At 44.8% G+C, this 27,528-nt stretch overlaps 1 protein-coding gene across 1 annotated transcript; it reads left to right on the top strand.

The window, feature by feature from the left end:
* Positions 1-10,155: 10,155 nt before the first annotated feature.
* On the top strand, positions 10,156-25,126 carry CMBL (carboxymethylenebutenolidase homolog). The gene is given in 8 exon segments (XM_023759390.1): positions 10,156-10,278; positions 13,840-14,003; positions 17,258-17,491; positions 20,713-20,731; positions 20,733-20,821; positions 21,591-21,733; positions 23,959-24,050; positions 24,710-25,126. Coding segments are annotated over 6 exon segments (738 nt in total). The 5' UTR covers positions 10,156-10,278; positions 13,840-14,003; positions 17,258-17,276; the 3' UTR covers positions 24,890-25,126.
* The last annotated feature ends 2,402 nt before the right edge of the window (positions 25,127-27,528 follow it).

Raw genomic sequence — 27,528 nt, 5'->3', positions numbered from 1 at the left:
GATGATCAGGTTTATTGCCTTGGAGGTTAATAACCAGGCTTTTTTTCTAATCTAACTTAGCAGTTATTTTCCAATGCCTGTGTATCCTTAGTTTCTCAAAGTTTCTTTCAACCAATTAGCCAACCTACTGCTTCCCTCATTTGTGAGTTAATGAAATATTTGATACCTAGTTCCTTTATGTTATGGGAGACTCAGGTTTTGTCTTTTTAAGAATTCTACTTTGAGCCCTAGCCGGTATTGCTCAATGGATAGAGTGTCGGCCTGTGGACTGAAGGGTCCCAGGTTCAGTTCCTCCCTATCAGGGCACATGCCTGGGTTTCCGGGCTCGATCCCCAGTAGAGGGCGTGCAGGAGGCTGATCAATGATTCTCTCTCATCATTGATGTTTCTATCTCCCTTCCTCTCTGAAATCAATACAAATTTATTTTTAAAAAATAAAAATTCTACTTTGAAAAGAGACTTGAAAATTTATCAAATGCAATATGTGGGCCTTATTTGGACCCTGTCCTCCAACAAACCAGTTGTAAAGACATGTTCGGGGAGACAGAGAACATTTATAAGGTGTCCTAGGTATTAATGCTATTAAGCAAGGATTATTGCCCTGGCTGGTGCTCAGTGGTTAGAGCATCAGCCTTTGGACCCAAGGCTTGAGGGTTCAATTCCCGGCCCCAGGTTGATGTGTCGTTCTCAGTCGATGTTTCTTTCTCTCTCCCTCCTCCCTCCCATCTACTCTCTCTAAAAATCAGTGGAAACAATATCCTGGGATGAGGATTTAAAAAAAAAGGAAAGAGTTTTTTAGTTGGGAAGATGGCATTAGTGATATGCAGGAAAAGTATATATGTATTTTTACTGTATTAATTATCTGGTATTGTGTAACAAAGTATCCTAAATCACTAAAAGTATTTTAAATGTAGGCTTTATTATTATTTAGGTATGGCAAGTTCAACAGACCAGAAGATGCCTGCCATTAATAAGAGTTTATCATATTCACACATCCCAAGAGAAGGGGCCACACCATGCTACAGGTGGGTTACATGGGAAGCCAAAGTCAATTCAGAGGCAGAGAGAGTCAGGGGGAAATGTGGGCAAGAGCCTTTAATGTGGTTTCCACAGGGAGGAACAGGTGAGGCAGGGTAAGCAAGCTTAGGATTGGCTGGTCTGAATGATTTCAGTGGCTCTGGGACACAGGGGCTGTCTCTAGTCTGCTAGATGTCCTGGGGGTGATTAGTGCAGGCAGACAGTGGCTCAGAGTGTGAGAGCTCTGTGAGAGTCCGATCAAGGAAGTGGTTGGGCATGGGCTCTGGATTAGCAGGTTTGCCTATGAAAGCATGTGCTCTCTCTCTGGAATTGGCTAGGCCTGGAGGGACCGTGTTTCCAGGGTCGGCAAGGCCCCAGGATCACATGGTTGATGCACAGTGACTTTAAAAGTTTCTTGGTATTTTTTACAGCTTCTGAGAGTTAGGAATCTGGGAGTGGCTTAGCCAGGTGGTTTGGCTCAGGATCTCTCAGGAGCACACTGTCCAGATCTGAACCATGACTGGAGCTGGAGGATCTGTGTCCAAGATGGCCTAGGCACATAGCTGTTGGAAAGAAGCCTGCATTCTTTGCTGGCTTTGGCCAGAAGCCTCAGGTTTTTTTGTGTGTTTTTAAAAAATATATTTTATTGATTTTTTTTACATAGAGGAAGGGAGAGGGATAGAGAGTTAGAAACATTGATGAGCGAGAAACATTGATCAGCTGCCTCCTGCACACTCCCTACTGGGGATGTGCCCGCAACCAAGGTACATGCCCTTGACTGCAATCGAACCTGGGACCCTTCAGTCCGCAGGCCGACACTCTATCCACTGAGCCAAACCGGTTAGGGGGAAGCCTCAGTTCTTCATAGGCCTGCTGGTTTCTCCTAAAACAAGTGATGTGACAGAGAGAGGGAGAGGGAGAGAGAGGGGGAGGGAGAGAGAGAGAGAGAGAGAGAGAGAGAGAGAGAGAGAGAGAGGAGCCACACTTACAAAAATCTATATATATAAAAGGCTAATACACTAAGTGTCCTTCCCTCTATCCAGGTAATGATGTCACATAGCAATGCCTGGTTTCCTCTCCCTAGCGACTAGCCTCCTTGCAGTTTCTTCAGCCCAGGAACACAACTTGCTTTATAGCCAGGTGGAAACATTTTATACTTTAACCAAATGTCTGTGAAGCATTTTCACATGCCTCATCTCATTTGATCCTCACAGAAGTCCTGGAATAGGTAGATAGGAGACTCGATGGAATCCTATTTTCTTTTCATTAGCCACAAAACGGAGATTTAGAAAGTTTAGAAACTTGACCTGACTGAAAAGAAGTAAGAAATGGTAGACCTTGAAAATGACTTGAGGTTTTCTCATTGCATAGAATATAGTCAAATACTGCTGCAGTTAAATATTTTACCCTTTATTCTCCCTGTATGATCTACAATAATAATCTGCTTCGTGTTGATATTTACTGCTGTGTTACTGACAATTACCTGAGAGAGAAGTTGGGGTGCTTCACTGGGCTGGAAAAAGTTTAAATCAGAAAGCAGGTCTAATTAAGCAAGTTTGTTCTATATCTATAAAAAGCTAAGTTAACTCACACATGCGTAATACATATAAAGCTCTGGCTGGCGCCAATTGCACATGTGTTTCAATCTGTCATTGTCAATTGTGAATTTGGTTGACACTTATATTATAGAGAAAGGGCAAATAGCAATATTAAAATATTTCTTCTAATTAATTTCCTTTCAATGTGCATGAATTCGTGCACCAGGCCACTAGTAAGTTAATATCAGAAGTGACGTACCATCACTTCCTCTGTATGCTATTGGTCATACAGATGAACTATGGTGCAATTGTGGGGGAAGACTACATAGAGTGTGATACCAGGAGGTGGGAATCAAAGAAAGCTAACTTGCATACTACCACAGTCCACCAATGACCCACGTACTTCCCACATGCAAAATACAGTCAACCTCATCCTAGCTGGTTTTTCTCAGTGGTTAGAGTGTCAGCTCGAAGACTGATGGGTCCAGGGTTCAATTCCGGTCAAGGGTACGTACTTTGATTGCAGGTTCTATTCCCTGCCCTGATTGGGGCACATGTGAGAGGCAACCAATTGATGTGTCTCTCTCACATCGATGTTTCTCTCTCTATCTCTCCCTCTCCCTTCCACTCTCTCAAAAAATCAATGGAAAAGTATCCTCGGTGAGGATAAACAAGACACCTCTTCCAGAGTCCGCAGAAGTCTCAATCTATTATAGCATCTGCTCAATGTCCAGAATCTCATAATCTAAATCAGGTCCACGTGTAATCATATTTCCTTAAATATAGTTTCTCCAGTATAGTTCTTCTTGACAAGTTGTCTTCTCCCACCACCCCTCTGTATTAGTCAGCTTGAGCTGCTATAACAAAATGTCATAGACTCGAGGGCTTAAACAACAGACATTTATTTCTCACAGTGTTGGAGGCTGGAAGTCCATGGTCAGATTCTGGTGAGGACTCTCTTTCTGGCTTGGAGATGGCTGCGTATTTGATATATCCTAACAAGGCAAAGAGACAGCTAGCTCTCTGGTCTCTCCTTATAAGGGTACTAATCCCATGATGAAGACCCCACCTTCATGGCCTCATCTAAACTTAATTACCCCTAAAGGCTCCATCTCCAAATACCATCATGTTGGGAGGTTAGGGCTTCAACTTATGAATTTTGAGGTGACACACACATTCAATCCATAACACTCTCTCCCACTGAACATATAATGAGACAGACATAGAATAACCACTCTAGACCCTGCTGCTCAAACACAGAGAAAATGAGAGCCATGAAGAAGTTGCTGGTCCATATAGATTCTAGAATCTTCCCAGGTCAATGTAAATTCCCTGTCTCAGGCTTGAGACACTACACTCCAAGGCTCCGGGCTCTGCTCTCTGGGCTCTTGGTTCTTCCCTGCGAGTCATCCATCCTTTTTCATTAAAGGTATCATGTGTTTGCAGCTGAGTGATATTCTCAGTCTACTTTCTGTCAGTAGAATTTTGAGGGTCCAAAGGCCTCTTTTAATTTGATACTATCCCTGTCCCTTTCAGTTCAAGCTGATCATGATTCTGTACATATAATTCTCTTAAAATCTTCTGTGAATTTTCTGTGAATCTCATTGGGATCCACTCCATTAGACAAAGGCAATGCCCACAATTCTTTCTGAAATAAGCCTCTCTCCAGGCAGGGCTTCTGCAAAGAACTGAGGGATAAGAAAGCTAAGCTTTCTAGGAACACCATCCTTTGATTGAGAGGGTCTGGGGGTGTCTTAGCCAGTTTGGGCTGCTATAACGAAATACCACAGGCTGGGTACTTAATAAGCAACAGAAATGTGTTTCTCATAGTTCCTGAGGCTGGAAGTCTGAGATCAGAGTGCCATCGTGGTCTGGGGAGGACCCTCTCTGGGTTGCAGGCTTTTTGTATCCTCACATGGTAGAAGGGGAGAGGGAGCTCTCTGGGGCTCTTTTATAAGAACTCTAATCTCATTCAGAGGGGCTCCATCCTCATGACCTAATCGCCTTCCCAAGTCCCCACCTCCTAAAGCCATCACCCTGGGGATTAGGATTTCAACGTATGGATTTGGGAGAAAGCAAACGTTCAAACAATGGTGGTGAGGCACACCTCTGATCTCTTTAGACTCAGGCAGCGGTTCTCAACCTGTGGGTCGTGACCCCTTTGGCAGTCAATCGACCCTTTCACAGGGGTCGCCTAAGACCATCCTGCATATCAGATATTTACATTACGATCCATAACAGTAGCAACATTATAGTTATGAAGTAGCAACGAAAATAATTTTATGGTTGGGTCACAACATGAGGAACTGTATTTAAAGGGCCAGAAGGTTGAGAACCAAAGCTTTAGAGGAACTTTTGTCTGAGAAGTATTCTGGTATACTACCTTATATCTTTCTGAATCTTTTAAAAATGGTTTTACAGGCACACTCTAGGGTTTATATGTGGTTCGTAGTTATTTCTGGCGGAACCCTGAATTTGATTTTTGCTTGGAAGCCATTCCTTAATTCTAGCATAATTTGCCATCTGTAAAGGCTGAGAATTTTGAAACCCATCCAGTCGTAGTTCTTTTCCTCTCAACAGCCCTTCCTTTGATTTATCTCTCTCCTCTGTAAGCAATTAGAAGAAACCAGGCAGCACTTTCAACACACTGGTTCAAAATCTCCTTAACCAGATCACCAGTGCCTTTGATACGTTTTCTTCTGTCCACATACCTGCAGGCAACAGCATTACCAGGATCCCCCTCCTTCAGTTCTTAATAGCATTTGCCTCGCTTTCCTACAAGCTCTTACCTGAATCTTTAAAGATGTGGACTCTGTTGTTAATATTTTCTTCAAGGCACTTCGCGCTTTCATACTCTCAGTGGAACCCCTGCCCCGTTTCAAAGCCATTCCCAAATTTTAGGGGTTTTGTCACAGAGCACCCCACTTGCAGGCATTAAAATGTCTATGAACCATCTATTGCTGTGTCACAATGTAGCCCAAAGTTTAGTAGCTTAAAGCAATTGAAATTATTATCTTGCACAGTTTCTGAGGGTGAGGAATCTGAGAGTGACTCAGCCAGGTGGTTCTGGCCCGGTGTCTCTCAGGCGGTTACCATCAAGGTTACATGTCAGATGGCTGGGGGTGCAGTCATGTGAAACCTGACTGGGGCTGGAGGATCTGTGTCCGTGATGGCCCAGGACATGGCTGTAGGTCAGAGGCTTTCTTTGCCACATGGGCCTTCATGGTGGTGCTCATGACATGGCAGCTGACTTTCCCCAGAGGAAGCGATGATGATGATGATGATGATAATGATGAAGAAGAAGAAGAAGAGAGAGAGAGAGAGAAAGAGAATGAGAATGTAAGATGGAAGCCACAGTGTCTTTTACAACCTAATACCAGAAGAGACATACCATCACTATTTCTGGCTTCTACTGGCCACACAGACCAGGCCTGGTACAATGTGAGAAGGGTGTGGATTCCCAGAGGCAGGGAGTGTTGTGTCATCTGGAAGGCTGACTACCACAAAATTACTCATGGGCAAAATGTCATGTTGTCTATAATTTACATGCTCCAGCAAAAAAAGAAATCAATGAAGCAAATTTAGCAAACTATTAACAATAATTATATATAAGTCTATGGTATATTGGAGTTTACTCTTCTCTCTACTTTTATATTTGTAAATTTTTATAATAATAGAAAATAGCTAATTTAGGCTTTCTGTCTGTCTGGAAGTGATGGCTTATTGGCTCAAGAATCTTCTAGACACCAGGTACTTTCTTTTGAACCCAGCCTCTGACCTGCCTTCACCAGCAATACCTGCCCTCCACATAAGAATCAGTGCTTTCCCTGCTGGCTGCCTGCTGCTGCATTCAAAGGGTGGAAGGCTGAGTCAGCACCATCACCCCGTAAATGGTAACAGACGAAGTGGAATAAGTCCTCCTTCAGGTATTTTGAGATGTTCTGAAACACACTAGCACATTTTCTGATTTTGATCCAAAATTTCTTGGGAAAAGCAGTTCCATGAAATACTTTTCCTGACCTTGCCTTCAAGATCAGTGTTAATCACAAGGTTTTAGCAGAGTCAGCGGTTTTGTTTAACTTTGCCTTTGCTCTGTTTGTTAATTCAGCTTGGGCTCATCCAGGCCTGGAATTTAGTTCTTTATTTCATAATAAAAAAGAAAACAACTTTGGAGGGATAACCAGCTGTGACTGCCGAGTCATCGCTCTTTAATTTATTAAGGAACTCCATGAAATCCTAGTGTTCATTTACTCTGAGTTTTTATAAGAATGTAACTTTTAATTCTTTTCATTTTTTATTTTTTTGAGCCTGGGTTAAATATTAGCTTATGTGATAAATTTTCCAGAGGAGTTTGGAATTAAAATAGGCGAAGCTGAAAAACTGCCATTTTGGGTGTTGCAAGCAAGCAGTTTGTGCCTTTTAGGATAGAAACAGGGATTTGTTCCCCATCCTCAGTTTGCTCTGGGTGATAACACTCTTGTGATTTCTTTGAATTATTCAGATGTAAAAAAAAATTATTGTGGAAAAATCTGGAGGCAGTAAAATAATCTGTTTGCTGATGTTTTCTAATGGGGTGTGAAGGGATCTGTTTGATAGTAAATCTATGTACATCCAGGAAGATAACACTTCTGCAGTGAGGAGGACTGGAGAGTACCCACCATGGTGTGATGGTTTGGTAATGCACCCACTTGGCTAGGCTGAGATATTTTCCCCAGAATTCCCTTTCCTGGTATATTTCCAATTTGAGCAAGCCACTAGGAATAGTCCATCCTGACAGTTGTACCTGCCCTCCTTTAGCTGAACCAAAACAAAATCATGGAAGGTTGACACTGACATGACCTGTACAGATTTTCTAGTTCAATTAGTTTCTAAACTTGGTCCATCATAAGAGTCATCTGGGGAGCCCTTTTGAAATACAGATTCCCCAGTGCCACACCTGAAGATTATAGTTCCGTAGGTCTGAGCCCAGGACATCTGAATTTTATAAGTTCCTTAGGTCAGTGGTTGGCAAACTGCGGCTCGTGAGCCACATACGGCTCTTTGGCCCCTGGAGTGTGGCCACGAAGTTTCAATCGCACTGTACGTGCACGTCCGCACGTGGTATTTTGTGGAAGAGCCACACTCAAGGGGCCGCAGTTTGCCGACCACTGAGCTAGGTGATTTTGATGATCAACCAAGTGAGTCTGCTAGTCACTGTGATTGTGGTCTAGTGGCTCTCAAAGTGTGGTCCTTGGACCAGGAGCATCAGGGTCATCACCTATCTTGTTGGGCTTGTAATTTCCTGGGGTCCACCCTGGGCGTCCTGAGCCAGAGGCTCTGTGGTTGAGGCCCAGTGCTCTGCGATTTAACAAGACCTCCAGGGGACTCTGATGCATGCTAAAGTTTGAGACCCAAATCTTGTTTAATCCCCCATTTTATTTTCTAGTTAAGGAAACGGAATCCAAACAGAAAGGACATGTCTTGGGGTTAGCAGAAATTGATGGGGCAGGAGTCATCCGCTCAGTGAGCTCTGGTGTTTCGACAGGAGAATACTCATAGACTCTGTCTTAAGAAACCTCAGATTACTAGACATGTGAAAGCAAGGTTCATCAACTACAAGATAACACATGATCCTGTAAGAATGTCCAAACCTGTAGAGAGTTTATTTCAGCCAAACTGATGACCAATTTGTTAACTAGTGTTACCCCAATCAATTCAATAAAGAGGGAAAAAAAGAAAGAAAAATAAATAATAAATAAAAAGTCCTTAACTCTTAGAGACAAAACAAACAAAAACAACTCAGAGAGAAATCTCAGCAGAAGCAAAGTATTTTGGAATGATCAATAGGTGGAAAGTTCACTGAAGTCTTGAGAAAAAGAAAGAAAACACCAAGAAAAGTAAAAAGAGAGAGAGATAAACAAGCAAAAAAAAAAGAATAGATTTAAAAAGCGGGAGCGGGAGGAGTCAATGAGATCACTTAGGGATAAAAAAGAGAAGAAACTGAGTTAGAATCCTGAGGAATACCAAAAGGAATACCAGGATGTCTGCTTGAAATGACATCAACTGCTCACTTATTGATACACTGCTAAAGAAGTTTGATTTCTTTAAATGACCTACTGCCCTCCTTTTATTCAGTCCTGCACCCTCCTGCCATATTTGAGTGTAGCTTTGTGTCACTCTCTACATACAATCTACCAGTGCCTCTCCATTGCTTACTGAGGTCTGTACAAGCATCTCAGACGACTTTAAATGTTCCTTAAAACCAGCCAAGCTGGACCACTCATTTCTCCTTCAGTATGCTTTCTGTTCATACTATTACTAGTACCTCCAGTTAGAATGCTAGTATATCCCTCTTCTCCAATCATTGTCTCTTCAAATCTTGCTCATCTTTCACCTACTGGACACATTCCCCTTGAACCCTTTCCTGATCCTGATCCACCTTCTCTCCACTGGAGTAGTATGATCGCTCCCTCCTCTATTTTTTCCAATGCTTGCTATTTATAGCTTTCCTATGGCATTCATCGGATTTTGCTTTGCTTTTAATTTTCTCGGTTATTATACCCTTTCTACATCCACAGCTTGTACATACTTGAAACTGACTTTGTCTTTCTCATCTTTGTATCACAGAAGCACCTAACAAAATATCTTGCACAAAAATACCTTGTTGAATTAAATTGGATTCCCAGTTTATTGTTTCTAATGTTTGTTCTCATTCTGCCTCTTAGAATCACAATGCCATTCAGCTATAGTCCGCCTTATAATGTTGTACTTTTTATCATCTTTCTTCGAAAACAAACAAGGACGCAGAGACTGAAAGTAACCACGTAGGATGCTGTGATCATAAATTCCTAACAAAACTGGGTCATGGCTGGTAGTCATTCCTCGGCCTCTAGCTTCCTTGACAAATCAATCTTTACCTTACGTGAGCCTGTCTATTGTCTTTGTGCATCTAAGATAACATACCTTTGAAATGTCAGAATTATCTTCTTTTTCAGACCCCACAACTGCCAGCGCCAGAGCATGACACAGAAACCCACACCCTCATTTTGTTGCCCACATACCATCCTATGTTTTCTAAATGTTATTAATTAATCCTGTACCCATCAAAGTGGCACCATTTTTTTTTTTATCCAATCCCAGAGATTTGCCTGGTTTGCTTTCCTCAATCCCTTTGAGATTTGGTTTCTCAGCAATTGTCCTCAGTTTGGCTCAAATAAACTCATAAAAATTCTCTACAGGTTTGGACGTTTCTTACAAAGACAATTATCAACAACCTTTTCTGATCAGATGACCAGGAAAAAAAATGGACTGGGGATGCGGTGGGGGAGGGCAAATAGGAATATGCAGTAATTCATTTTTAAGAATAGCGTAATTTTGATTTACAACAAAGAAGTTCCAGGTCTTAGGAGCCAGGCACACTTGTAAATTTCACGGGCGGGTTGTCCTCTTCCTCCAAGCTTCCTTCCCTCCCTCCCTCCCTCTCCTCCTCCTCCCTTCTCACCTCCCTCACCGGCCGAGGGCCTCTCCATCCCTCCCACAGCCCGCCTCCCCTCCTTCCCGGGGCAGCCACTGGCCCACAGGGTTCCCGGCGCCCTCGGTCACCGCGTCCACTTCCGCCCGGGAAGAAGGCGCCTCCCACTCGGCTCCCCCGTGACCGTGGCTCCGGGCTCAGCGGGTTTGTGGCGCTGCCCCCTCCGGGTCTCGCCTCCTCCGCGCGCGGTAGACAGTTTGCTGGCGGCGACGAGGTACGTGCGCTTCCCGGTCGTAGAAACGCGCCGGATCTCAGTTCCACTAACTCAACGGGGTCTTGGCACAAGGTACAGGAGGGCTTTGCCATGTGCACAGGTAATGAGCCTGGTAAGCCCGTTTTCAAAAGCCGACTTTCATCGAAGCAGTACATTGTTACAGCAGAACAGCAGCCCTCGCCATTCCACCTGGGTGGGCATAGTTTCCTGTATTGTTTAGCCACGCATTTTGAAAATATTTGGAATCGTGCTATGTAGAAATGCGTGTTCGTTTTTTCCCAAAGGCTTGTCAGAAGCCTTTCCTTCGTGCCATTAAATACTCTCTGTAACGATTTTCCCCCAGGGAAACATTTGGGTTGAATAGTTTTTACTACTCTTATGGGGGAAATGAGCAGATTTGCATCAAGATCGTTGGCCACATTTGGCGGTATTTTTTAAAGGGTGGCTATTCAGGGAGGAGGTGCTGGGTCTACGAGTGCGACGCGCTGGCTGCTGGGGACGTGCTGCCAAGCAGGAGTGCGCAGTCCACACCCACCGCCGAGGGTCGGGAGGCAGAAGTGTCGCCCTGCCCAGGCCTTGCCAACAGCGGGTACTGCCATTTAGGTTTCTTGCTGATGGAAAATGCCTTCAAAAGACCATGTATAACGAGGTGGTCAGAAGGGAGCCCTGCGAGTATCCGGGGAAATCCTATCTAGGTCCGAAAGCGCCCAAGGAAAGGTCAAAGGCAGCTGCGCCCTGGCGCGCTCCCAGGCCAGCGCGCGCGCACCGCGCACAGCTTTCTCCTTAATGCTGTCTGAGCACACACCGAGAGAAAACACTAGCGCGACTGCTGTCAAATCGTCATGGGGGAGCTGGCGTTCACAGACTCGTCTAAGGAGGGGCAGGGGCCTGCCTTCCCCTGCAGGATCGCAAATCGGTTTCCAGGCACGTTCCCACAGTGTTTACCCAGGGAAAGGAAAAACGCCCAGCCTTCCATTCCCCGCTAGCCACCGCCCCTCCCGTATTATCTTTCAGTGCTGCTTTTGCGGAGGAGCTTGCAGATGGTTTCTATTTCTAAATCTCCGAAGCTTCCAGAGATTTATTCCTATACTTCTTTGCATGTTACAGCCCCATCCCCGCCAATCTCCTTCGCTCGTCAAAACCTGTTTTCTCCGTTCCTGGCGGAGATCTTGACTGCGTTGGGAAGTATGACTTCCGAGTTATTTAAATCCTGGGGCTGGGGGTGTGAAAGCAGGAAAACCACACTTGCTCACCACAGTTAGACCCATTTCTCGCCTTTCTGACTTCCGGCGAGAAAAAGGGAATGTTGTTCAATTATACTGTTAGAAGACAAAATTTTCCGCGAAAGGTCAAGTCATGACTCTCCCACAGATATAAAAATGAGCACGTGTTAACGGTTCTGTTTAATTTATTAAAGAGAGGACCAGGGCCAAAACCGGTTTGGCTCAGTGGGTAGAGCGTCGGCCTGCGGACTGAAAGGTCCTGGGTTCGATTCCGTCAAGGGCATGTACCTGGGTTGCGGGCACATCCCCAGTAGGAGATGTGCAGGAGGCAGCTGATCGATGTTTCTCTCTCATCGATGTTTCTAACTCTCTATCTCTCTCCCTTCCTCTCTGTAAAAAATCAATAAAATATATTTTAAAAAAATAAAATAAAGAGAGGACCAGGGAGATATTATAAGTGGTTAAAAAAAGAAGTCAAGCCTGGCCGGCATGGCTCAGTGGTTGAGCGTCCACCTAAGAACCAGGAGGTCCCTGTTCCATTCCCAGTCAGAGCATATGCCCGGGTTGCGGGCTCCATCCCCAGTGGGGCGCATGCAGGAGGCAGCCGATCAATGAGTCTCTCTCATCATTGATGTTTCTATCTCTCCCCCCCTCTCTCTTCCTCTTTGAAATCAATTTTAAAATATTTTTTTAAAAAGAAGTCAAGAAGGACTGCCTGGGGAAGGTAACCTTCGGAGAGGAGGATGGCAGCCTCTTGGGATTTGCAGATCCACCAGTGATCGCCATGGGCTTGTAATGTTGTGGAGGCACTTGCTGAGTGAAGCTGGGCTGGAGGCTGTGCAGGAGATTACTCATTCATGACACTTGTTAAAGAACAGGGCAGACCCTATTCAGGGCCACCGAGACAGGGGTATGGACCAGTGCAATGGGATTTTGCAGTAGGAGAGAGATTGGGCTCCTCTCTGCATACAAGGAAAAGTGGGGATTTGTAGTGAAGGATCTGAGTAGAGGGGTCCGTGGAAGGAAAACTACTAACGAAGCATGAGGGTTCGGGGAATCCTGCTAACTGACTTGACAGGATTTTGGCAGAAGACAAAGCCAAGGGCGTTAGACATCACCTGGGGGATGGCAGAGGGTGCGGGTCAGGATCAGATATGGAGGGTGGGGGATTCGGATAAACTGACTTAGCAGGATTTTTACTAAAACTGGGCAATGCAGAGATGGACTTGGAAGCCCAAAAGTCAGGGCCTAATGGAGAAGAGGGTTCAGAGGAGTTTAGTCAAGGAGAGACTCTTTATCAAGGGACTTGGTGGGCTTGGCAATCATTCACACAGATGTGGCATCTTGGATGAATGTTATGGGGGGACCACGGGCGTTAGTGGTGAATTCAGTGTGGCATTGCCAATGAGCGTGCCCATTAGGGTGTCCTCTGCAGGAGCACGTCTTGGCCAGCCCTGATGCCATAAAGAGACCCCTGGCTTCTAGAGGCTTCCCCAGTGTGGACCAAAGAGCTGGTCTCAAGGGTGGCAGGATGTGTTGCCAAGCCCAGCTGCCATGATACAGAAAAGCCTTTCTGGACACACATTTTCTGAGGACCCCATCATCCATGTCAGGCCCACAGCCCATCCTTTCTAGGAGGAAACTGAAGCCTTACCACTCACAATGAATGACTCTATAAGGTCATATAGAAAAAACGGTTTCAATGGAAAAGTACTCACTGTCCACAGCACACCCTTCTGGGCTGTCTGATTCTAGCCCTGTTCATTGTATTTGAACGAGATTGCAATTCTTTGAAAGTTGTGGGTAACTGATAGATTTGTAAATTCGGTCCTATCTGATAGAGATTTAATTGACTTCTTCCCCTCCAGTGGAAAATCTGTTTTGTCTCCACTTGCAATTCATCTCAATCTTCCTTTATGACATATAAATTTGTGTTCTTTTTCCTTTGTCCTTTGAACCAGTTATATAACACCTATCTCATTCCCTCCTGTCATGTGTAAAATAAAATCTTTAATGTATTCATCTTATATCTATGGTTTTCCTTTTTTTAAAAAAAAAATTACTTTTTAACAAATGTGTCTTTTGTGGGGAAAGAGCCATAATCTTGAAAGGTCTATGCATATAGAAAATTTCGTTAGAGTACAGTCAGTGGATAGTCAAGGGTATGTTCCCTGAGGCTCTCACTCCACGAGGGGGTACAGTCTGTAGAAACCGCCCTGCCCACCGTGACCTTGGCCCTGTTCACACAGGCTGCTGTGCCACGTGAAGGGTCTGGCAGGAGCCCAGACTTCCACACACAGCACACCCAGTCCTGTCCTGGCACCTCCCCTTTCTGCAGGAGAATAACCTTGCAGGATCAGTCCAGAGAGTGGGTCTCCTGGCTGTAAACACTTCTTCTGGAGAGTGGATATCAACTGAAGATAAAGTTAAAAGATTCAGATTCAAGGCTAATTTGGAACGACCAGGATTTTCCGTGGTCTCCTCGCCCTCAGGACAGCCCAGGTAAGAAATCAGCCCAAGGAATCAGCTCCCAACAACAGTGCAGGGGACATAAAATGCACTGCTATGGATACTAGATTGTTCTGACTTCTCTTACTAATCATAATTTTATAATGTAGCTTATGAACAAAAAACCATACAAAATAGAATCAAATTTCCTGTGATCAAATGGCTAGCTCTTAATTTCTCTGTCCTTAAAATTATGTTATTTCTAGTTATGAACATGTAGAATGTTCTGCAAAGTACATGATATAACATAGCTGCACCCATATTCACGTGACCCAGATTTTTAAAAAACATTATCTTTTTTCTTATGTATTTCAAATCAAAACTTTAAGGAAATAAAATACAACAAATACAATTAAAGACAATAATCTCCTTTCCCTGCCAATAACCACTCTCAAATGGTGGTGTGCTTCATTCTCTTGAGTTATATGTTAAAACCCTATATTTATTAATAATATATGTATTATTTTGGGGTTTTAGTATTAGCATTAAAAAAGCTATCGTCATTGTTATAGCATTATGTTTTTGAGATTTATCATGTTGATATATATAGTTTGTTCATTGAACTGCTATGCAATATTCCTTTTATGAGTTTTTTGTGCCCTAGGGTTGCCATAAACTGGGTGACTTAAGACAACAGAAACTTATTCTCTCAAAAATTTATTCAGTTGTGGAGGCCTGAAGTCCTAAACGATGGTGTTGGTCAGACCATGCTCTTCTTCAGACCTTTAAAGGAGAATTCCTCCTTGCCTGTCTCCCAGTTTCTGGGGTTGAGTGGCCATCCCTAGGGTCCTTGGTTTGAGGATGCATCACTCCTTCTCTGCTGTGTGTCTGTCTCTATACCCACATTTCCCTCTTCTGGCAAGGACACCAGTCATTAATTAGATGAGCACCACCCTCACCAGGATGACCTCATCCTAACTCGATTACCCTCTGTGAAACCCTGTTAATGAATAAGGTCCCATTCACAGTTTCTGGGGTCAGGACTTGACCTATCCTTTTGGGGGGACAGAATTCAAACCACAACAATGAATGAATCACAGTTTATCCCATTCTTCTCCTGATGGTCAATTAGTTGCTTCCAATTTTTGCCATCATATCTATACTACCAAGAATGTACTTCCATACCACCCACTGCATGCATGCATGGGCGCACACACACACACACACACACACACACATACATGCACACACACATGCACACACACACACACATGTGAATCTCTCTAGGGAAAATACCAAGTGGTGGGATTTCTGGGTTGCAGGGTGTCTTCATCATTGCTAGACCTTGACGTACATATGTTTAGAGTTTGTATCAGCTTATATTCCATGGACACCATCTCTTAGTGTTAACACACTTACTGACAATCTTCAAGATGACGGAAAATGGTATGTCATTGATGTTCTTTGTATAATTTTCTTAAATACTAGTGACCTTTATTATCTTTACATATCATTCAGGTGTTCCCTTTTGTGAACGGCCCACTCAATATCTTTGGAGCATTTTTCTGTTGATGTTGTCTCTTTCTTCTTGATTTATAAGAATTCTTCATATATTTTATCTAGATACGAAATCTGCTTTAAGAATGATATGTTATCTTAGTCCATATCTCATCTTCTTGCTATGTTTATCTTATCGTCTTTATAATTCAAATAAAAGTTAATTTTTTTTTTGTTGTTGAGGAAAATATTAAGCATATGTCAAAGTAGAGCCTGGCTGATGTAGCTCAGCAGTTGAGTGTTGACCCAGGAACCAAGAGGTCACCAGTTTGATTCTCGGTCAGGGCACATGTCTGGGTCAACATGTGGGCTTGATCCCCAGTGGGGGCCATGCAGGAGGCAGCCAATTGATGATTTCCTCTCTTATCGATGTTTCTATCTCTCTATCCCTCTCCCTTCCTTTCTAAAATTCAATTAAAATATATAAAAAATAAAAGTAGACAGACTAGTACAAAGGATGCTTCTGAACTTACCACCCAGTTCCAACACTGTGACACAGGGACATGCTCCCTCCCACTGCCACCATCCGCTGGGCTATTCTGAAGCAAATGCCAGACCTCTGGTCATTGTATCTGTAGGGACATCTTTGGGTTCAGTGTTTCCATGTTCTCCTTTCCGATGGTACCTCGACATTTAAAAATTCATTTTGAGAATCTGTCTCATATAGTGAATTTAATCTATTTCTATTTATTCGGATCTATTTCAGCCACATACTTTCTCCCATTGCAGTTGATAGGTTTAGTTTTTCTTTCCTCTCCTTTCCTGCTTTCAGTTTGTTTGGTGAAGCTTGCTAGGCAGGTCCTGTCCTCATTTCTCCCCACGCTATCACCATAATTTCTCCTGATTATTGTTTATTTGGAGCGCTTCCTCCCACGTGGCGCTTTATAGTGAGTTCCTTTTCCATGGGTAGCATTTTCGGCCTGGATTGTGAAAGTCTGGCTATAAAATAGATTTTGCTTTTGCTTCTGCCAGATGCCCAGGGCCAGTTATGTTCATTACTCAGCCAGGTTTTCCTACTTGAAACAAAGGATCTTGTAAATTGGGGTGATGGTTTCTTTTTATAACCTCCTAGGCTTCCTCACACATTCCACAGTTTTTCTTTGCTGTTCTTATTTGTCCCACTAACTCTGAACCCTGGGGGGGCTCTGATGTTGCGTGGAGAGGTCTCAGCTACAAATCCCATCTCATGGGTTCCCAAGGCCTGACTGGACCCAGAATCCAGACTAGGTTAGGGTGGTCCCGGGTCTGGCCTGTCTCCAGCCTCGCTGGGCTCTCAGGCAGCATCTGCTCCCGCCACCCTCACCCTGGTTTTGGCTTCCTCTCCAGTTCCAGCCCTGGTGCTGTTCCCTTCTTCCTATGAGCTCCACCATGTTGTGTTCTTATTTGCTGGTTACACTCACTCTGGTATTTCTAATGTTTGCAATGTGAACCGAGTCTTATTAGCTCCAACCTGAGGTGTTGCCAGAACCAGCAGCCAATATTGTTTTTTTCTTTCAGAAAACAGATATTAAAGGTGTGCCTAATAGATATTACACATATTAAAGGTATATGAGAATATGTTAAGTTAATATAAAGTTGTTTCTTATGATGTCTTCAGATGGACCAAATACTAGCACTCATTTCTTGCATGAGTATACTACGAGTAGAGTTAAAATTAGTATTTTTCTGTAATCTTGACTGTAGTTTATTTACTGTTCAAAATCTTCAGACTTGCCCCATTTGGAATATAAGGCATGTTTCTCTCTCTGCAGCCTGACTTAAATATCTCCAATGGCTAACGAAGCTCATCCTTGTCCCTGTGACATTGGCCATAAGATGGAGTATGGAGGGATGGGGCATGAAGTTCAAGTGGAGCATATCAAGGCTTATGTCACCAGATCCCCCGTTGACGCTGGCAAAGCAGTGATTGTCATTCAAGATATATTCGGTTGGGAGATGCCCAATACCAGATATATGGCTGACATGATCTCGGGAAATGGATACACGTGCGTATAAAATTCTATTTCTTTGATAAAATCCATGGACATTTCTGTGATCTATGTTGTGTTCCCTTCAGGGAAAACAAAAACAACCCCCAAATCCCTGACTGTATTCTTTTTGTAAAAAACTATTTTTTTTGCCGACACTATTACAGATGTCCCCTTTCCCCCCTCTTTTGCCCACCTCCACCCAGCTCCTTCCCCCTTCCCTCTGGCCATCACCACACTATTGCCTGTGTCCACAGGTTATGCATGTGTGTTCTTTGGCTAATCTCCTCACCTTCTCTTATCCAGTCCCTAATTTACATTATCTACTTCCTTATCTCTCTGGGGTGCGAGTACATGGGAAATGTCATATGAAACTTAAAACACCCACCTCTGGTAGAGGCCACCGAATCCCCAGGCTTCAGGTCTTCCTGGGGATGCCCTCAATGTGGGGCCCTGCGGGACACAGGTACAGGACATGTGTCCTTGGGCAGACCTCGCTAGCTCTGAGACGACCCATTACTTGGTCCTTGGAGCATGTCAGCCTCGGACTATCATGGCCCGTCTGAATTAGACTGGGTTTCAGCACTGGCCCAGTGAGACCTCACTGTCTCCCAAAGGTTCTGCCTTTGTCGGGTCTCGTGGGGAATGCTGCCACCTGTTCGCTTTTCACCTGTCCTGGTGTTGGTAACAGCTACAGTGACGCCTGGAGGAGGAGAGGAACCACTACTTCCTCTCCAGCTTCAGAACGCGTGAACCCCAGCAAGCCCTGAGTTTGGAGCACCCCATTTCCTTTGTTTTCTCCAAAAGAGAAGCTGGAAATCAAAGGGTGCACCTTCTGGGTTTTCCTATGAAAAGAACCCGATTAAAAGGAAGCAGCCCCCCTGCTGTGTGATGCAGATTTAGTGTTGACTAAAAAGAGGGTTCACGTGATTTTTCACTTTTTAATATCCTCCAGTTTATTTTAAAGATGAGGCAATTTAACATCCCAGCGGCAAGCCGGGTAATAAAACAAAGGACAGCCAGCCCCGACTGCCTCTGGCTCAGCCAGCCCCTGCGTGCAGGCTGTGAAGGGCTGTTGTCCTCCCCACGACCCCTCCTCATTGTTCTCATTTCGCCGAGTAGGAAACCGCGGCGTGAAGACCGAGGTGCCTCAGGTCACCCAGCCCCGAGCAACTGATCAAATGGGGTTGCAGCTTCTGTTGTTTCAGGTGGTTGCTTTGGTTGAGATAAAGAGTCCAGACGCCTGTGATTTACAGAGCCCTTCACACGCGTACAACTCATTTTTCTCTCAAAATAATCCTCCGAGGTTGGGCGGGGCTGGGTGCAGTCTGTTTCTCAGATGGAGAACATGGGCCTGAACATTGCTAGGTGACTGAAGAATACAGGGCAGACATGCAGTACTGGGGCTGGAATTTTCCTTCTTCTGACCCAAATGTCAGTGTCCTCTCTGCCCCTGCGGGAGGCGCCGTGTTCCCCCATCTGTGGTGACAGCCCTTTGTTTTGGGAAGCCGGTCTTTGGGTGGGTCAGTGCTGGCCTCACCCTCCTGGGTGGACTTGCGGGGAAGATTGTGAAAGGGAGCGGAATAAGCCGCCCCAAATGTGCTGCTTGGCATGGGCATTGCTTGGAGCTGAAGGCACTCAAGCCCAGCAGACTCAAGAAAAACTTTGACCTCTCCCTTAATTACCTAAAAGAGTTTAGACAGGGGGCCTGACCCAGAAAGAGCGCTATTACCAGAGATCACTTTTGCCTGAATGACCTACCTGTGGGCAGGACAGACTTCTAAATACCAACCCCCTGGTCTTTTATTGTCCTGTGACTTAATCTTCCCTTTGAAGCCCTATCCAGGTCCTTACCACAGGGTGGCATATAGCTTCAATTGTCTGACTGACTGCCTTTAGGTCTCATATTTTTATGAGGCTCCCGTACATGTGAAATTGTTGACATAAGTAATGTTCAAACCTGGAGAAAATTTTTATAAGAGTTTATTTGAGCCAAACTGAAGACATGTGCCAGGGAGCAAGATCCCCCATGCTCCTGAGAATAACAGGAAGTAATAAACGGCACATTTCGGAATTAAGGAGGGAAAGTATGGAAGATTACACGGAGGTGGGAGAAGCAAGGTGGGGATTGAATTACAGGAGAGTTAACAAGAGTATGTGCTCTTCTGAGGGTGGATATGCTTATTTCAAAGATGTGTTAACCTAGATGCCCAGAAACAATGGACGGGGCTTGCTTAAGGCAAACAAAAACCTTTTACTAAAAAAGCATATGCCTGGGACATAACTACCCACCACCAGCTGCCCAGTTAAGGAATTTATGATCAGATGACCCTGTGAGGTTACTTTCCATAGAACCCCTTTTTTCATCCACAAAATCGGATTTGTTTTTCACCGGTTCGTCTGTCTTATGTCAATACTAGAGGGATCGGGCCTAAGCCAGCAGTTGTTGGACATCCCTCTTGCAATCTGGGACTGCTGGCTCCTAACTGCTCTCCCCTGCTTACCTGATCACCCCTAACTGCCTCTGCCTCAACCCCACCACCATGGCTTTGTCCCGGAAGGACGTCTGGAAGGTCGTCTGGAAGATGTCTGGTCTAATTAGCATATTACCCTTTTATTAATATAGATAATTATCAGACCAGCCAAAGAACCTAGAAGGGAAGGAGGGAAATGTTTTCCTCCCCTACAATCAACATGGACTCGGGCAAGCTGGCTGTTCGCTGTGGCCCCTTTTAGAACCCTCATTAGACGACACCATCCGGCAGGAAACTGTGCCCTGCTGGCATGCTGGGCGGAGCTAGGGAAAATTGCTTGGTCATAGTGACTGGACATGCTAACCAGGTGTGCCCTTCTGACCTGAGGCTAATGTGAAAGGCCAGCTGAGGGGTTTGGGGACAGGAGGGGCCCATCTTGCTCCAGGCCCTTGCTGGTGGGTCCCCTTGTCCTTTGCGGCAATACCTCCTGGGGTGTGTGCACTGCTGAGTCGCCTGGTCACTTTAGATGGGCTGGGCTATAAACAGGCTGCCAGAGGCCGTGCCCCTTCGGTTGTGAAATCCGAGATGGTTTGGCCTAGTGCCAGTTGGCCTCTTTGCTGTGATCAACGTTGGCCCTTGTGGCCATGACTTCTCTTTTCCTTTGAGTGAGAATCGCCAATGTAGCACATTTCTTAATGAATGTAGGCAAACACCGAGTCCCAACAGCAACAGAAACTAAGATCAATTACTGTCCCTAATTTACAGAACCATCGTTCCAGACTTCTTTTGTCGGGCAGGAGCCATGGCACCCCTCTGGGGACTGGTCCACTTTTCCAGAGTGGTTGAAAACAAGGAATGCCAGAAAGATTGATAAGTAAGTAATTGGCGGGTGTGGCTGTGTTTGTGGTGTCCCCCAGGGAACCCAGGAGAGCAGAGTCTTGAGGGAGAGGTGGGTCTGGCTTCACTGTCCAGACACCTACACTCCCTCCGAGTAGGACTTGGATGGCCATGACCCTCAAATTAAGTACATTGCTTCTAGCTGAAAATGCCTTCTGAGTTGTTCCAAATAACCAATTTGCAAATGAACTGTTTGCAAAGCAAGGGCTACTGCCCTTAGTCCCCTCATGGCTTAAGTAGTCCTGGTGTCTTTCCAAATCTTTCTCTACTCTGGATACAGAGTGGGTTAGGCAGGGGAAGTCAATGTGCCAAGTCAGGGAGTTTGGGGAGCTGCCCAGTTGTGACTGGTGCCTGTTGAGAGGAGAGAGGAGCCTGGGGTGCTGGGCAGGGACAGATCTTGGGGTCAGGTCTTAGAGCCATGCTGTGGCCTTTGGCCTTTACGCTGAGGCTGGGGAAGGCTGTCACTCAGCTTTCAGCTGGGCAGTGAGCTGGTGGGATTTGCTGGTCTTTGGAAAGAGCCTGCCTGCAGCCCTGTCAGGTGGTTGGAGGAGCTGGGCTTGGCAGGGAGATTTGCCAGGAGAGGCGTCACTCGTCACTGGGCAGGAGGGGGTGAGGAGGCAGCTCAGAAAGTAAGAATCTCAGAACCTCAAGGAAGAGCTGCAGATAAACTGTTACCTGCCCAGTGCCCTTCCCAGGGCCTCACAAAATGCCTCTTGACTCATGAATAACTTTTCTTTCTGTTCCAGAGAGGTGGATGCTGTCTTGAGGTATCTGAAACAACAGTGTCACGCCCAGAAAATTGGCGTCGTGGGATTCTGCTGGGGAGGAGTTGCTGTCCATCACGTGATGATGAAATACCCAGAATTCAGGGCAGGGGTGTCCGTGTACGGTAAATCTGCCTTGTACAGTTTACACAGTGAACAGAGGAGAATTCGTGGGTGACCATGCCATGAGCCTCTTCCCAAGCTGAGGGTCCCAGGTGTAACACAAAACCCAGTGGTCATGAAATTGGCTTTAAAAGCCTGAAAGTCCAGGTGAAGGTTTGTACTGCAGTAACCAGAGGATGCCACTGGGAGTAGGGAGACCTGGGTCCCAACAGTGTTGCTTTGGGAAAGTCACCTGACGTCTCCGTTTCTTCACTTGAGACAAAGGGGATAACATTTGTTTATGTGATAATGGTTAATACTAAGCAATATTTTCATGAAGGATATTTAGAAAAGATTTTCCAAGACAAAAATTATTCTCGCCGAAACCGGTTTGGCTCAGTGGATAGAGCGTCGGCCTGCAGACTGAAGGGTCCCAGGTTCGATTCCGGTCAAGGGCATGTACCTAGGTTGCGGGCACATCCCCAGTAGGAGATGTGCAGGAGGCAGCTGATTGATGTTTCTCTCTCATCGATGTTTCTAACTCTCTATCTCTCTCCCTTCCTCTCTGTAAAAAATCAATAAAATATATTAAAAAAAATTATTCTCACCTGCTACCCCCCCCCCCACACACACACACACGCTATAAAGAAGGTTTACATTTCAGAGTAAGTTTTCCTTACTCTGAAATGTAAATAGCAACATAAACATGTCAGCCCAAACAAACCAAAGGTATCATAGCACTGATAAAAACATTCTGTCTGGCCCTAATTGGTTTGGCTCAGTGGATAGAGCATCGGCCTGTGGACTCAAGGGTCCCAGGTTGGATTCCGGTCAAGGGCATGTACCTTGGCTGCAGGCACATCCCCAGTAGGGGGCGTGCAGGAGGCAGCTGACTGATGTTTCTAGCTCATTGATGTTTCTAACTCTCTATCCCTCTCCCTTCCTCTCTGTAAAAAATCAATAAAATGTTTAAAAAAAACAAAAACAACAACATTCTGTCTGTGTATAGAAATGGCATACTAAGTTCACAATATAGAAGCAGTCAGACCATAAAAAATTGTTAAAAAAAAAGAAAATTTGGCCTTCTTTCATAATATATATCATATAGTTATATTAATGATTCTCATTTGGCTTAATGTTCCTCACTGTAGTATTTTTGCTTAGTTTTAGCATTAAAAAATCCCTTTAAGTATTTATTTTACATGAAAGGAGTAAATTTGCAGTTGTCACCGGGGTTGTTAGAACATGCAGTCCCTTTGTGCCAATTAGCAAAAGGTGCTCCTGCGTGAACAGCTCTCTGGCACCCTCTTCTGGCCTCTGTTGCACAGTGCAGGAGCTGTGGAGTGGCAGGTCATCAAATCGCTGTCCAGCCATGCATGCGGTGGGGCGGAGAGCGTGCCCGGCCATCTGTCCTGTGGCTCTCTGACTCCTAGAGAGGACTTACAGGTGAGGGGAGGCTATCTAGGTTACTTAGCTTCGCTTTGCTGCCAACAGGAAATGGGAGGAAAAGCCAGCCATTATTTTCTCCCTCCTACTGACTAGGACTCTCCTTGACCAAACTGGAGTCAGGCTCCTCTATTCCTCTCTGAGTAGGCTCAGACCTTCAACTCTGTCCTTGGCTTACTGGGTCAGTTTAGGGAGGATCCCTCACTTTTAATACCTGATCAAATTCCTCATCCCTCCCCTGCCCTCTCCCCCCCCATCCTCTGTATCTTGTCCCCTGGCCTGCCTTCCGCAGGAACCCTGCCAAGCTGTCTGGATTCTATCTCCCTCCCCCCTTCCCCCGATATTTTCTCTTAGTTTTCTTTTTAAATATAGTTTTATTGATTTCAGAGAGGAAGAGAGAGGGGGAGAGGGAGATAGGAACATCACTGATGAGAGAGAATCATTGATCGGCTGCCTCCTGCACGACCTCCACTGGGGATCGAGCCTGCAACCTGGGCATGTTCCCTGACTGGGAATCGAACCAGTGGCCTCCTGGTTCATAGGTCGACACTCAACCACTGAGCCAAGCCGGCCGGGCTCCTCTTAGTTTTCCATCCACGGCTCCCACCCTGCTCCTTGGTCATAAATCCCCACTGGATACGCTCCTTGTTGAGACTAATTTTATAGGGCAGCCTACTTCTGTGGAATTGCTTAAGAAAAGAAAATATATTTTATTTTGAAAAATCAAACCAAACCCATGTAGTTTTCTGTGGCAGGTGCATGGATGGAAATCATACCTTGTGTTCCTGTCCCCATCCTGCAGGCATCGTCAAGGATTCTGATGACGTGCACAGTTTGAAGAACCCCACGTTGTTCATTTTTGCAGAAAACGATGCTGTGATTCCTCTTGATCAAGTAAGTTGGCATCTTTTCTCTTTGCATATTTAATAACACGATTTGGCATTTGGGGGAAACATACCAAAATGTTCATTGGTTGCTCCAAATATTTTTCAACATTAAGTTTTCAAAAAGTTTTCCTTTTTAACATTAGTTTTAAAGTTGGGTTTCATTGGCGACGTACAGGGTGATTTCAACCCTCCCCAAAGTGCTCTTGGCATGACCTGGTTACCAGGCATAGATGAGGCCCTGCCTCCTGTCCCCACATGTGCAATCCTGGAGTTGGTAAAGGAAATGCAGATGAAAATTGTGGTTCAAAAGCAGTCATTTAGAAATTATCATTTTTATTCATAAGCAATACTTTATATTAATACATATTTCAAATAGTTTATACTTGAATATATTGAAATTTATGTTAAATATATTGAATATTGTATATTATATATACTTGAATAAGTTAAATTATACAATTTAAAATAGTTGATGTTGTATTGTTTTTATATTGCCCCGAATTCTCTCCTTTGCCAAAGGTAAGGACTGTGTTGGTTATAACATTAAAAGTAAAAAATTCATTATGGCTATGGAACTCAATTTAAAGCATTGATGTTGAATTTCTTTTATGAGGAGATTTAGAGATTAGGAAATATCATTTCATCGTGAAAATCTTTGCATACCAGGTCTCTTTGCTGACCCAGAAGTTGAAAGAACACTGCAAAGTGGAATATCAAATTAAAACATTTTCCGGGCAAACTCATGGGTTTGTGCATCGAAAGAGAGAAGATTGTTCACCTGAAGATAAGCCCTATATTGACGAGGCAAGAAGGAATTTACTCGAGTGGCTGAGCAAGTACGTTTAGCAGTGGCCAATGCAAACTTTTCTCGTGATAGTGTTTGTCTGGAAATTGGCTTTGAAATATTTAATCATTTAATTTCCACTTTGTATAAAATAAATCAAGGAATCCTGAAATTCATTACTTCACCTGAAACACAGATTCAGTAGGAAATGTTAATGTATGAAATAATTTTTTAATATGTACCTAAAATAGCCCTGGCTGGTTTTGCTCAGTGGATAGTGTGTCAGCCTGCAGACTCAAGAGCCCAGGGTTTGATTCTGGTCAAGGGCACATGCCCAGGTTGCAGGCTTGATCCCCAGTAGGGGGCATGCTGGAGGCAGCCAGTCGATTTTCTCTTATCATTGATGTTTCTCTCTTCCTCCCTCTTCCTTCCTGTCCGAAATCAATAAAAATATATTAAAAAATATGTGCCTAAATAAAAATTTTAAAAATAGGTTAGTACCTGAAGAATTTGATTGGTAGAGTAATATCCTAAAATTAGAAAAAAAATCCTGGGGCTATTCTGAACCAGCTGACAGCTCAGGTGTGGCCTTTCTGTTCTCCAGTGGAGGACATCTTTTAAAATGACTAATGTTGCAAAGCCATGGAAGCATGAACTATAAACTCAGGTAGATAAAAGCCCAACTTAATTAGATGTTTACCTTTGTCTTAATACAAAGAATTTCACCTTCATATCTTGCACTATGAGAACCAGAGATTAAAATAGGGGTCCATGGACCTAATTATATCAAGCTAATAAACTTTTGAGTTTTTGAATTTGTGGCTTTTTTTCTAGGAGCTAATTAAAAAATGATGGATTGGAGTTGCCATCCAGCTGTCTCCCAGGCATTTTTGGGCCCCAGGGTTTGGGGCTGTATCAAAAATCACTCATGCATTCAATCAGAATTAAAATGAAATCAAATAAAAAATTCAGCTCCTCAGTAGCCCTGCCACACGTTGGGTGCTCAGTAGCCGCGTGTGGCCAGTGGGAACCGTATGGGGCAGTGCTCACCGACACTAGTGAAGGCCCTTCACCTCCTGTTGACTTTCTGTAATCCTGTTATCCCCCCTGTGACTGCTCTGCCGTTGGTCTTTCCAGTTCCTGCTGAGAATTTGGTTACTTGGCAAACTAACCAATGTTAGTTGCCTCCCGGTCTGCAGACACCAGAAGGGCTGCTTACTTTCCAGCCCACACAGGCCTGGGAAGGCTCCCTTCTCTGGATGGGAGGATGGGAAGGGGGTTTGCTTGGGTCCTGGGTGGAGGGTGGGGGTATTTCATCCCCATGTGCCAGGGCCAACTTGGGACCATTCCTTGTCAGTCCTGGGGTTCCTGGAGGGAAACCCATGGAAGGTGGGGAGCAAGGAGCCCTGTAGCCTCAGGGAGTCACATCCACTCTGTCTCTTTCACTGCTGGGTGGGGCTGCAGATTCCCAGTTGTGACAGCAGCAGGAGTGACAGATGGGCCTCTTTGGAGAGGGAGGGAAAAGGGAGCAGTGAGTGGCTTGACCCCAGGGCGGGGAATGGAGAGGAGGGAGTCGAGCCATTAGATGGACACAGTGAACTAAGTATCTGAGGTCAGCTCAGAGGTAACCCGGGCAGGGAATAATGGAAGTATTACCAGTATTACCTTGGGTTAGGGTGCGGGACTACACATCCTTCAGAGAGGAGGAGATAGAGGAACCGGGGTTGCACGAAGACAACTAGAGCTTCCATGAAAATCACAGGAATTTCAAAAAGTAAAAAAAAAAGGTTGAGGGGAGACCATCACTGAGAGCTCTCTCCCTGTCTGGGCCATGTGAGGTGCATAGAGTAGGGCTGTGCACAAACTGGTAAGCAGGCCCTCACCAGACCCTGGCTCTGCCAGCTCCCTGGTCTTGAACTTCCAGCCTCCAGAACTGGAAGTGAGAAATGTTTATTGTTTAAGCCCTCAGTCTGTGCCGATTAGTTCAGTAGAGTAACTGAGCTAAGATAGTTGCTCTATTGAAGTGAAAGGCTCACTATATTCATTTTTTGAGAAAATGCCTGTTATATAGCCAAGTCTGAGTAACCAGTTCATTAGTCATTCTTTGAAGTACAACTGGTGTTCCACAAAGGCCTAGGTCAGCTGAGACAACCACCACACTCGCTGCACGGATCTCTACACACTTACGTCGCAGAACACTGAAAAGCCGTGCACTCAAGGGCTGAGAGCTGATGACTTGGTAACCTGTATCGCTTGATCAAGGCCATCCTTCGGTGAAAATGGCTTTTTTCCCCTAGTGTGTGGGGGTGAAGAACATGACTACTAACTGGTACGATTTGGTGCTACTGGCCACTCACGTTAACATGAAAGCAATTTTATCCTCCATTGCCTTTGTATGGTCAGTGCTAACGTCCATACAGTGAACAAGGCAAATAAACTTGGCATGGAAATACTTTCGCCCTCATGGCCCCTTGAAAGGGTCCGGGACCCCAAGAGGCCTATGGACCACTTTGAAAACCACTGTTAATACCTCTGGAACAAACAACAGCACTTAGGACACAACAAACGTTTAACACTTACTGTTGCTGTCAGGTTCTCCCTGCTTTTGCCGACCCTGCACATATCCTAAGTAGCCAGCTGTGTTTGGTACCCTCTTTTCTAATGATTTAGATGGCCCCATCTTGCAAGAGTGCCTGCAAGA

This window comes from Myotis lucifugus, unplaced genomic scaffold (assembly GCF_000147115.1).
Source record: "Myotis lucifugus unplaced genomic scaffold, Myoluc2.0 scaffold_153, whole genome shotgun sequence".
Classification (NCBI taxonomy): Eukaryota; Metazoa; Chordata; class Mammalia; order Chiroptera; family Vespertilionidae; genus Myotis; species Myotis lucifugus.
The sequence above is the reverse complement of the archived record's forward strand: the minus strand, read 5'-3'. Positions and strand labels throughout refer to the sequence as shown.